The sequence below is a fragment of the Somniosus microcephalus genome, chromosome 11, assembly GCF_052327205.1.
Source record: "Somniosus microcephalus isolate GS21.2 chromosome 11, FLI_Smic_1.0, whole genome shotgun sequence".
NCBI lineage: Eukaryota > Metazoa > Chordata > Chondrichthyes > Squaliformes > Somniosidae > Somniosus > Somniosus microcephalus.
The window spans coordinates 55,592,882-55,606,004 of record NC_140997.1 but is presented as its reverse complement, the minus strand read 5'-3'; the positions used below and the strand labels follow the sequence as shown (position 1 = coordinate 55,606,004).

The following is a 13,123-nucleotide window of genomic DNA, read 5'->3' as shown; positions in this document are numbered from 1 at the left end:
CAGTGTGCGCAGACGCAAGCGTCGTCTGCATACTGTAATTCAATGACAGAGGATGGGACGACCTTGGATCTGGACTGGAGGCGACGGAGGTTGAACAGTTTCCTGTTTGTTCTGTAGATTAGCTCCACTCTAGCGGGGAGGTTACTGAGGGTGAGATGGAGCATTGCAGCCAGGAAGATCGAGAAGCGCGTTGGTGCGATGACGCATCCTTGCTTGACCCCGGTCCATATGTGAATTGGGTCTGTGGTGGATCCGTTGGTCAGGATCACGGCTTGCATGTTGTCGTGAAGCAGGCGGAGGATGGTGACAAACTTTTGAGGGCAGCCGAATTTGAGGAGGACCCTCCATAATCCCTCACGGTTGACGGTGTCGAAGGCTTTTGTGAGGTCAAAGAGGGCCATGTACAGAGGTAGGTGCTGTTCCCTGCATTTCTCTTGTAGTTGACACACGGTGAAGATCATGTCCATTGTGCCCCTTAGTGGGTGGAATCCGCATCGCGACTCTGGGAGGAACTCTTCAGCCACTGGGAGAAGGCGATTGAGGAGGATTCTTGTGATGACTTTCCCTGTGGCAGACAGCAGGGAGACTCCTCTGTAATTACCGCAATCAGACTTGTCACCTTTCTTGAAGATGGCTACCGACCATAGAGCACATATACCAGAAACGCTGTCTACGGAGGTCACGGTCCATCATCAAAGACCCTACCCACCCCAGCCACAGTCTGTTCGCCCTCCTACCATCTGGGAGACGCTACAGATGTATTCGCACCCGTACGACCAGATTTAGGAACAGCTTCTTTCCCAGGGCTGTCATCCTACTGAACTCCACAAATAAACTCTAAAGCCTGCACATCTGCCAATGCACTTTATTATGGTCATATTTATGTTAATATACTACAAGCCAAATGTATGTTGAATGTTTAAATGTCTTAATCCAAATGTACACTCTCGGGAGCCGCAAGCCTACATTTCGTTGTACTGCACTTGTGCACTAACAATGACAATAAAAGTTGATTTGATTTGATTTTGATTTGATTTGATTTGATTGCGGCGTCTCTGAGATCCCCTGGTATGCTCTCCTCCTTCCAAATAAGAGAAATTAGTTCATGTATTTGCACCAATAGTGCTTCTCTGCCATGTTTTAGCACCGTAGCGGGGATTCCATCTGCTCCTGAGGCCGCCTTCTTCTTCAGTTGCTGGATGGCCTTTTCAACCTCATGCCGGGCTGGGGTTGTACTGAGGTGGTGGTGGATAGCATGCCACGGGATGGAGTTGAGGACACTCGCGTCGAAGACAGAGTCTCGATTAAGGAGATCTTTGAAGTGCTCCTTCCAGTGGACACTGACTGCCTCTTTGTCCTTGATGAGTACCTCTCTGTTCTTGGCCTGCAGTGGGTAGGACCTTGGGTGCTTGGGCCATAGGTGGTCTGTAGAGCTGCTTTCTTGCTCTCGCGTTCTGTTGCTGTTTCCAGATCAGGGATGCCTTGCGCTTGCGGCTTCTTAGCTCCTAGATCTCCTGGTCGTTCTTGGTGAACCAGTCTTGGAGTTTCCTGGTCGAGTGACCGAGTGTCTCTTCACAGGTGCTGATTATGGAGGCCTTGAGTGCAGACCAGATGCTGTGGACACTCTGTGTCTCTGAATCACTGGGAGTCGTCAGATTGGTTGCAAGGCGCCGGCTGAATAGGGCTTTCTTAGCGGGGCCTTTGAGTGCTCCAGCGTTGATTTTCCTGCGGCATTGCTTCTGTTGCCGCCGCTGTTTTGGGCTACGTTGATGGAGATGACAGAGCGGATTAGGTGGTGGTTTGTCCAGCAGTCGTCTGCTCCTGTCATGGCGCGGGTGATGCGGATGTCTTTGCGGTCCCTCGCTCGGACGATGACGTAGTCCAGCAGATGCCAGTGCTTGGAGCGAAGGGGTTGCCATGAAGCCTCGTACTTGTCTCTCTGATGGAACAAGGTGTTGGTTATGACAAGGCCGTGTTCTAAGCATTTCTTCAGGAGGAGGGTACCGTTGGAGTTGGCTTTCCCTACCCCCTCTGCCGATCACACCTCCCCAGAAGTCTGAATCCTTTCCAACTCTGCCGTTAAAGTCGCCAAGGAGGATCAGCTTGTCGCCCGTTGGGACTTGGAACAGGGATTGTTCTAGGCTGGAGTAGAATTCCTTTTTGGTCTTGTCTGTGGCTTCCAGTGTTGGGGCGTATGCACTGATGACCGTAGCGCACTGGTTCCAGGCTAGGGTGAGTCGAAGAGTCATGAGGCGCTCGTTTATACCGCTAGGAGAGTCTCTGAGCCGTTCAACTAGCTAATTTTTTATGGCGAAGCCTACCCCATGGAGGCGGCGTTCTTCAGGTTTGCCTTTCCAGAAGGTGCAACCACCGCCTTGCTCCTTGAGCTGGCCTTCCTCTGCCCGCCGGGTCTTGCTTAGGGCAGCAATGTCAAAACATCCGAGCTCCCGGGCAACGATAGCAGTACGGCGTTCCGGTCTGTCGTCGTTGGGGTTGTCCATGAGGGTCCTGATGTTCCAGGTCCTGAACTTCATTTTGAAGGGTGGAAGATGCCTGTGCGTGAATTCTTTTAACGTGGGTTGGCCGTTGCACACCAGATACCACACGGGCTTGATAGAGCAAGGTCTTGGTCCAATGGTAAGGGGAATCCAAGACGATTGGAGACCAGGCTCTGCTACATCGGCCTAGCACACACACACAAACATACTCCTAGGGGTAGATTTTCCCGAACCTGTCGGAAAGAAGGCGGGACTTCAACTTTCGGGTTTTTGACCCGCCTACATCGACGTCCGGCCAATCCGCGCGATTTTCCCTTGATTGACCTTGTTAAGCCCGCCCAGCGGGCTTAGCAGGCCAATTAAGGGCCACCCGGCAACAGGTGACATCACAGACTGCAATTTCATCTGTCAAGATTTCTTGACAGATGAAATATCAGCGTTTCACAGCTGTTTGAAGCTGTGAAACACTGACAGTTTGAGTTCTAACATGAGTCATTCTGCACAGACTCAGTTAGAACTCACACCGGCACTCAAAGCTGAAGGCTGTCACTTCTCACAGATCACAGCCGTTCAGCTTTAAGTTCCGGCTGAGTGATGGGCTCCCGATGGCTACAGGAAGAAAGGCTGTGAAGGTAACTACAGGTAAGTAAAAGTTCTTTACACACTTTAGACACACCAAACACACTTATCTTTGCACTCATGCGCCCATCACTCACCTGAGCACTGACATCGCGACCCCTCCAACTCCTTCAACCCGACGGCCCGCCGCTCCAACCTGGCGTGGTTTGGAGCCGTCGGGAATCCCACACGAAACCCCTCAAAATAGGGATTAGGCTAAAAACTGCCTGTTAACTACCTGTTAACAGGCAGTTAATTGGCACTAATCGCTTCTCGCCTGGTTTCGGCGGGTCCCAGTGCGGGGCAGGTACCCGCCACCCCTGAAAGTTGCATTGGGCGGGATGGTGTCGGGACCCCCAAATTTGGGATTTCCCCCCCCCCCCCCCGCCCCCCCACATGCCTGAAACCCCACCCGACGGCTCGGGGAAAATCGGGGCCCTACTGTCCTCCTCCCTCCTTCCCGCAAGGAGGTCAATGTAGGTCAGCGAGCACAGGAGGTGATGGGTGAACGGATCTTGGGCAAGTTAGGACACGGCAGCCGAGTTTTGGATGACCTCAAGTTTACGTAGGGTAGAATGTGGGAGGCCAACCAGGAGTGCATTGGAATAGTCAAGTCTAGAGGTAACACAGGCATAGAAAAGGGTTTCAGCAGCGGATGAGCTGAGGCAAGGGCAGAGATGGGCGATTTTACGGAGGTGGAAATAGGCGTTCTTAGTTATGCTGCGGATATGTGGTTGGAAGCTCATTTCAGGGTCAAATATGACACCAAGGTTGAGTGTGGTTTAGCCTCAGACAGATGTTAAGGAGAGGGATGGAGTCAGTGGCCGGGGAATGGAATTTGTGGCGGAGACCGAAAACAATGGCTTCGGTCTTCCCAATATTTAATTGGAGAAAATTTCTGCTCATCCAGAACTGGATGTCGGACAAGCAGTCTGACAATTTAGAGACTGTGGAGGGGTCAAGAGAAGTGGTGGCGAGGTAGAGGTGGGTGTCATCAGCGTACATGTGGAAACTGACAGTGTTTTCAGATGATGTCGCCAAGGGGCAACATGTAGATGAGAAATAGGAGGGGGCCAAGGATAGATCCTTGGGGGACACCAGAGGTAACGATGCGGGAGCAGGAAGAGAAACTGTTGCAGATGATTCTCTGGCTACAATTAGATAGATAAGAATAAAACCAGACTAGTGCAGTCCCACCCAGCTGGACGACGGTGGAGAGGCGTTGGAGAAAGATGGAGTGGTCAACCATGTCAGACAAGTCAAGAAGGACGAGGAGGGATAGTTTACCTTTGTCACAGTCACAAAGGATGTCATTTGTGACTTTGATGAGAGCCGTTACGGTCCTGTGGCAAGGGCGGAAACCTGATTGGAGGGATTCAAACATGGAATTGCGGGAAAGATGGGCATGGATTTGGGACAGATAATATCATGGTGTCATACACAGCTATAAAGACCTGCAGTTATTTATCCAGTGGTGAAAGTGACCCAGCCTGTATTTATTTATTTATTTTGAGCAAACAGGCAGCCTGGGGAAAGGAACAAATTATTACTTATTTAATTCACCTCAGGGCGATTTATTAATTGGACAGTGGGTGGCTACTTTGGTGGTGGGGAAAAGCAGTGGCAAAGTAACCATTTATTTAATGTTATTTATTTAACACTAGCTGGGGAGCCCCGCGTTGCGAGGGCATTGGGGCGCGAGGGCAATTTTGGGGCGCGAGGGCAATTTTGGGGCACTTGGTCTCCCTGCCCCTGTGTGTCCCCCCTCTCACTGTCATGTCCTCTCCCTGTCCTATCCCTCCCTCCCTCCCCTCCTCTCCCTCCCTCCCCTGTCTCCCTTCCCTCCCTCGTCTCCCTCCCTCCCCTCCCCTGTCTCCCTCCCTCCCTCCCCTCCCTTGTCTCCCTCCCTCCCCTGTCTCCGTCTCCCTCCCTCCCCTGTCTCCGTCTCCCTCCCTCCCCCCACACCTACCCTCCCCCTCCCCCCCGCTCCCCTCTGTCCCTCTCTCCGGCCCCTCCCCCTGCCTAGCGCCTGAGGTCCGGTTCTGAGGCCGGGACGGACCGGAGCTGAGGTCCCCCGCGTATGGCGCGGCTGATGGACGGCCGCTGCGGGCGGGCGGCGCGAGCCCCCCGCGATTTCCCGAGGCCCCCCCCCCCCGCGATTTCCCGAGGCTCCCCCTCCCCCCGCGATTTCCCGAGGCTCTTCCCCCCCCCCCCCCCCCACACCATTAAATTGTTATTTAATTCCCTAACACATCATTAAAATAATCACCTTAGTTCCCTAACACACAGAAAGTGTGGGGGAAAAAATTGTGGAAAATCAAGATGGCGGCCACTCACCTTGGTTCAGAAGGATAAGGCCCGCCCACACACGCACCGATTGGTCGACCGGTGAAGTCACCGAAGCGTAGGATTGGTCAATCGTCGAGTCACTCGACACTCAACTGTAGGAAGGAACCCGCCGTCCGATTGGTGGACCTCGACGTCACACGGTCGCTAATGAGATGCTAATGAGCGGAACGCTGAACGTTTTTGGGATACCGCGGGCGGGATTTTTGTCCGGCTGAAACGTAAATACGCCTATGACCGGTCCGGAATCGCAAGCTTTCTTTTGAGGCGACGCGCGCGTCGGTACGCTCTAACTTTCAAACGTATAGAGAACGGACAGACATCGGGACAGACAGAAGAGCCGCTTTATATATATATAGATTGAGGAGAACAGGCAGCACAAGGAAAGGCTAGCAAGGGACAAAATGCTACTTTTTGCCAATCCAATGTCATATAAAGTCCAAACCATGAGTACTCAATGAATTGATGGATAGATTGGGGGGGGGTGGGGGGAGGCGGGGAGGGGGGCGAACGCACAGTAGCCCAAAAGGCCAGCAGCACAGAAAGCATGAATTTTCAAGAAACTGGTAGAGCACAGGGACAAATAAAGCAGGTCAATATGTTAATTCAAAGGTGGGCAATCAGGCAGCAGCAGCTACCATGGATTTTTTGTTAACAACTCTAGTACTGGGGAAGTCAATGGAATTGCCATTAACGTGCAGGGATTATTTATTTATTTTCTGGCTATGTCTTTATTTTAGGATCAGAGGGTCAAGGGAAAGCATCGTGAAGGGCCACCAGAGAAGGGCAGCACAGATTTTTTTTAACATTTATTTTGATACCGGAGTGCTGATTTAAAGTACTAGGAATGGACAACAGGAAATGCACACAGTCATACGAATTTTAATACAGTGTGGCTGTGTAGCATAGTGGGTTTTGTGTTTTTTAGGCTGAGTGCCAAGTATGTGCTGGTGGGACCTGACCCATAACATCATGAAGCACAGGAAACATTTTGCTGTGAATTTAAAGTGGTACCTTAAGGGTTTTAGATGGAGCAGAATTCCTGTTTTGAACATGATAGCTTCAATAATATATAATATAAAAACAAAAACTGCTGGAAACACTCAGCAGGGTCAGGCAGCATCTGTGGAGAGAGCAACCGAGATAACGTTTCAGGTCGCTGACCTTTCATCAGTGTCAGGAAAGCCTTGTACGCCATCAAAGGTGTCAGCTTCAGTGATATGTTGCAACAACAAATGAAATAAGCATGAAATAAAGTATTTTTGTCCATTTTTATATCACTGATTTTGATTCTTCCTCTGCTTTCTGAATAAAAATAGCTGTTGCAATTCGTTATAGTCCCTCTATGCTTTGATCTCTCCCTCCTGCTGTGGCCGTCGCAGAACCAATTATCCTCTGTCAGTTGGGGAAAATTTTGTAATGTATATACCTTTAAGTGGGGAACTATCTTTTACAGCTCATGTATACTGCAGTACCGGCAGTGACCACACCTGTATATAATACTGAGTAGTAATCTGTACAGATCAGTTCCAGTGTGAGCCACGTTGAGTAAACACCTGTTGTACCATTCTCCTGCAGCCTGTGCCTTATTATACACAGACACAACATTGGCGACGAGGCAAGTTCGAACCTACCTGCAACTCTGCATCACCTCCCGGGGATTCGTTCCTGGAGATCAGTGGATTGGAGGTCAAGGCCAGAGACTCGGGCGTCGACCACGGGCAACCGCCCAGTCATCCAGCAGAGATTCGAGAATTGCGGGGGAGGCTGTCGAGAGCCAGGCTTGGCTTTCCAGTCGAGGTGGTCCAGCGAAACGGGCTGGCAACAGGTAGTGCGCAGACCCTTCCCGGACAGCGGCGGGCTAGAGCCCGACCGAGCGACACAGCAAAGGGCCGAGCAGCGTCGACGGGGGAAGAGAGAGAGAGAGAGAGGGCAGAGCGCACAGGGCGCAGCCGGTGTTCAGGGGCCGAGCAGCGTCAAAGAGAGGGAGAGAGAGACGCGCAGAAACCCGCGAGGTGCCACCATTGCCACGAGGACCGCCGAGAGCGGTGTTGGCAGCAGCGCAGGAGAAGCGCGCGAAACCTACATGGCGTCGCCATTGCCACGAGAACCGCCGGGAGCGGCGTTGGCAGCAGCGGGGGAGGCAGGAAAGCGCGGGAGATGGAATTTTAAGCCATTGGGAGATGCCATTTTAAACCACACACAAAATGCCGAAGAGTGGCAGTATCACCGCATTTGACAATGAAGTTGAAGATTGGACTACATATGTCGAACGAATAGAGGTATACTGCAAGGCAAATGAGGTGTCAGATGACAAGAAAGCGTCGGTATTGTTAAATTGAATGCGTGCAAAGACGTATGATTTATTACGAAATCTAGTAACCCCAACGAAGCCAATAGAAAAGAGTTTTGAAGACATAGTAACGATACTACAAGAACATTTAAACCCCACACCGCTGCTGATAGCAGAAAGATTCAAGTTTCACAAACGGAACCAGCATAAGGATGAAAGCAATGCTGATTATTTAACAGAACTGCGCAAACTATCGAAACACTGCCAGTTTGGAGTGGGACTGGCAGATACCTTAAGGGACAAGTTTGTGTGTGGGCTTCAAAGTGAAGGAACCCAGAAACGGCTTTTACCTGAAAAGGACCTTACGCTGGAAAAGGCTTTCAGCATTGCGGTATCATATGAAGCAGCAGCACGGGGTGCTGCAGAGATACAACAGAGACCGCAAGAAAATGGCACGAACGAAATGTCATATAGAACAGAGAAGTGCTATCGCTGCGGCAGAACAACACACGACCAGAATGATTGCTGGTTCAAAGACAAAGTGTGCAGACAGTGTGGAAAAGTAGGACACATAGCACGAGTCTGCAGGTCGGGAAAGAAAACCAGCAATAAGAAACCTACCAAAGAAAAGTACAAGAAGGTACATAAGATGACGGAGAATAGTTCAGACGAACAAAAGAGTGATAACGACTCCGAAAGCAGGGAACTGAGCTGTCTGAAACTACATAATGTGATCACAACGGAGGATCACCGAACCATTTGGGTCACTCTCAAGATAGCAGGAGTCCAGGTAAAGATGGAATTGGACACAGGATAAGCACTAACAGTCATAAACCGACGGGACTACGAGCGGCTATTCTCACACATACCCTTGAGAGCACAAAAATTATTTTGAAGACGTACACGGGGCAAAAAGTCTACCCCCAAAGGAAAAATAAGGGTGACCGTTCTAAATAACGGTAAGGAAACACCAAAACTAGACCTGTATGTATTGCAAGATGGAGGACCACCATTACTGGGACGTGAATGGATCCGGAAAATACAACTGGATTGGCATTCCATACAGGCACTGACTGTGGCTGACAAAAAGGATGACGACGTCACACCTGGGCGACTGTCAAAGATCCTAACTGACGCGAAAGAAGTGTTCCAGCAAGGACTCGGAACACTAAAAGGCATGACAGCGACGATTAAAATTGAAGAAAACGCAAGCCCAACATTTTTTAAGGCCAGACCGGTACCTTATGCGATCCACCCAGCCGTCGAAGCAGAGCTGGAGAGTCTGGAACGTTCAGGTGTACTGTCCAAGGTAGACTGGAGCGAGTGGGCTACACCCATCGTCCCTGTGATGAAAACGTCATTGAGCCGCACGCCTGGGGAACCAAGGAAGGTTCGCATCTGTGGGGACTTTAAGGTAACAGTGAACCCGGTCCTTCACACCGTACAATATCCACTTCCGCGGATTGAAGATATTTTCGCTTCGCTATCTGGAGGGAAACGCTTCACTAAGATTGATCTGGCCCAGGCTTATCTGCAAATGGAGGTAGAAGAAGCATCAAAAAAATACCTCACAATCAACACCCATACAGGTCTCTACCAATACAACTGGCTGGTATTCGGGGTAGCATCAGCTCCGGCTATTTGGCAGAGGGCAATGGAACAAGTCCTGCAAGGGATCCCAGGGACCCAGTGTTATTTGGACGACATCCTGGTCATGGGCGAAAATGACAGTGATCACCTCGCCAACCTGGAGCAGGTGCTCACTAGATTGTAGGAATATGGGCTCCGAGCTAACCGCCCCAAATGCGAGTTTTTTAGAAAACAGATCTCGTATTGTGGCCATGTTATCGATAAAGAGGGGTTACATAAGTCCCCAGAGAAGATTGAGGCAGTAGTCAAGGCTCCAGCACCGGAAAATGTGTCACAACTGAGGTCGTTCCTCGGGCTGGTAAACTACTACCATAAGTTCTTGCCAAATTTCTCTACAATACTACACCCACTGAACACCCTACTGCAAACTGGGGTGCCATGGAAGTGGAGTGACGAATGTAGACGAGCTTTCCAGAAGAGCAAAACACTAACCACATCGAAAGAGGTATTGGCCCATTACAACCCGGCATTACCAATTCGGCTGGCATGTGATGCGTCACCCTACGGCATTGGAGCGGTGCTGTTGCACAAATTCTCGGACGGCTCAGAGAGGCCAATAGCCTTTGCGTCACGATCACTAACCTCAGCCGAGCGTAACTATGCCCAGATTGACAGGGAGGCCCTCGGCCTAGTGTGGGGAGTGAAAAAGTTCAATCACTATCTGCACGGGCAGAAATTCACCTTGCTGACTGATCACCAGCCTCTTGTCTCCATTTTTAATCCGAAGAAGGGCGTTCCGGTGATGACTGCGCAACGACTACAAAGATGGTCACTTTTTCTAGGGGCGCACCACTATGAGATTGAATATAAGGGCACGAAACAGCATGGAAATGCTGATGGGCTATCACGCCTGCCACTGCCTACTGCGGAGGAAGCACCAGCAGTGGATCCTGTCGAAATATTCCATTCGACTATAGTAGAATACCTACCGGTAACTAACGCTTGTATCGAAAAGGAAACCCGAAATGACCTGACACTGCCTCGGGTATATGATTTGACGGTGAAGGGATGGCCAGCACATGGCGACTCACTGTTGCCAGCATTCTCGACAAGGAGAGAACAGCTGTCAGTGTGCCGGGGGACCTTGATGTGTGGATTCCGAGTGGTAATTCCACCCAAGTTAAGGGATAGAGTGCTCAATGAGCTTCATGAGGGTCATCTGGGAGGGGTAAAAATGAAAAACCTAGCCAGGGCTTATGTGTGGTGGCCGGGAATCGATAAACAAATCGAGGACCTGACCAAGAGCTGCTCAGGATGCCAGAAAGTCCAAAATGCACCACCACAGGCCCCTCTACACCCATGGGAGTGGCCCTCATCTCCATGGCAATGGGTGCATATTGATTTTGCTGGTCCATTCATGGACTCAATGTTTTTAATAGCCGTGGATGCGCACTTGAAACGGCCTGAGGTCATCAAAATGTCCTTCACCACCACGGAGAAACTATTGCAGTCCTACGGACCATTTTTGCCAGGAATGGCTTGCCAGAACAGATTTGCTCCGACAACGGACCACAGTTTGTGTCCGAAGAGTTCCGGAGGTTCTTGAAAAAAAATGGGGTAAGGCATTACACATCCGCCCCGTATCATCCAGCCACAAATGGATTGGCTGAGAGGTTCGTACAAACCTTTAAGAAGGCAATAAAGGCTATGTACAATGACAACATTCCGCTGCAGCACAAGGTGGACAATTTCCTGTTCGCCTACCGGAATGCGACACATGCAGTCACCAACCAGGCCCCAGCCATGATGTTCTTTTAACCGAAGGTTAAGATCTCGCCTGGATTTGCTCCGACCAAACGTACAAAGAGATGTTGAGAATAAGCAATTCCAGCACATCCATGAGAAGCCAACAAGGAGCTTCAATGTAGGGCAACCAGTCTTGGCCCGCGACTACCGAACAGAAAAATGGCAGCCAGGAACGATATGCACACGGCAGGGCCCACTAATGTACACAGTGGACGTTGGGGAGAGCATCGTGAGATGCCATGCTGACCAGATCCTAGAGTCACAGGAACAAGTCAACCCCATGCCTCGCCCATACGTACCTGGTGATGAACCCGACGTACAGGTCGCATCTACCCCAGAAACAGTAGCATCGGAAGTTGATGAAACAACCGACGACGGGGCCAGAATCGCCTCCGCACCAAGAGCAAGACACTCGGGAAAGGCACTATCCAGAAAGGATCAGGAAGCCTCCCCAAAGACTGAATATATAAATAGACTATTTTCAGCTAATGTTGCATGTTAAAAGTGTTAATTGTAATTAGTTTGATATTTAATTGTTAAATGAGTGTTATGGTACTGTTAATATAACAGGGGAGGAATTGTAATGTATATACCTTTAAGGGGGGAACTATGTTTTACAGCTCATGTATACTGCAGTACCGGCAGTGACCACACCTGTATATATCACTGAGTAGTAATCTGTGCAGCTCAGTTCCAGTGTGAGCCACGTTGAGTAAACACCTGTTGTACCGTTCTCCTGCAGTCTGTGTCTTATTATACACAGACACAACAAATTTCTATATTTAATTTTGAATAACAAGTTAAAATGGTATCTGCCTTTTACTGCCAAACTTCAAAATGGAGACAGAAGCACACTTGTCTGCAATACACAGGCCAGGTTGTTTGAGTTATAAATTAGTCCAGAGGCTTTTTTCTAGAGGCTAATCAAAGTATGCATTATTGAAATGTTAAAAGTTGTTACAAATTCAGGTCAGCTGTAATTCCATCACACTGTACCTTAGCCACAACTGCAGAAAAGCACCAATAATGCAACAGTAACATTTTCCATTTCCCATTTTCCACACTGGAAACGGGATTGGTACTGGCAAAACGTGTTTCATATAGTGTTCCTGACAGCTGGCAGAGAGGGAAAATTTTCATCCTGTAATTTGGATTCCGACTCCGGTCCCAGAGGTGAAAGGACAGTGTGCCAACCCACTGTATCACCCAGTCTCATGGTTTATTTTACTCCCACGGAGTGTGCAATTCTCCATTGTGACGCTTACACCATATAAAGAGAAAGAGGAGGTTACCGGGGTTTTTGTCACAATATTCTTATACGTTTTGTATCTGTGGAATCATCGCCAATGTCAAACTCTTGTTATTTTCCCATTTGTTATTTCTACAACAGAAGTCTTTTGATGCTCACCCACGAAGGGAAAGCCAAGTGCGCCAGTTGGCATGGATCGGAGATGGGGTCTGGATATCAATTCGCCTGGATTCCACGTTGCGCCTATATCATGCGCACACGCATCAGCATTTGCAGGATGTAGACATTGAGCCTTATGTCAGTAAGATGCTAGGTATGGTTCTGCACTCCTTGATAGAACGATTATCTTACTGTCTTAGACATTAAATTGCTTTTTATACCATAGCTGTAATAATATTGTCACTCTAACAGTTTGAATATAGTTCCTTTTAATATTTTAGATTACCCCCTCCCCATGTTTTATCATCTTTCTCTGTCCCCACCTTATCCATTAGCTGAGAGGGTATGATGTGCCTCACTGACATCTTTGGCCATTGTTAATGCACCAGCTGGAAGGAAACACAATCTGCGGAGTGGGGATATGTTTCCCTTCTATAATTCACTCCCACCACTGAGGTGAGGTGTTCATTGCCATGAGGTGTTCTGTTGAGCAGTTCGGACCAAGAGCTGCTGAAACTTTCCACAGACGGAATAAGAGTTCAAATGACGGTTGATGTTAGGATT

General features: G+C 49.5%; 1 protein-coding gene across 2 annotated transcripts in view; it reads left to right on the top strand.

Moving 5' to 3' along the window:
- The window catches only part of mapk8ip3 (mitogen-activated protein kinase 8 interacting protein 3), a 263,435-nt gene that overhangs the window by 230,127 nt on the left and 20,185 nt on the right, over positions 1–13,123 (top strand). For both annotated transcript variants that reach the window (XM_086000700.1, XM_086000698.1), the window contains exon 27: positions 12,542–12,713. In XM_086000700.1, the coding sequence (XP_085856826.1) occupies positions 12,542–12,713 (172 nt within the window). The remainder of the gene's footprint in view (positions 1–12,541; positions 12,714–13,123) is intronic.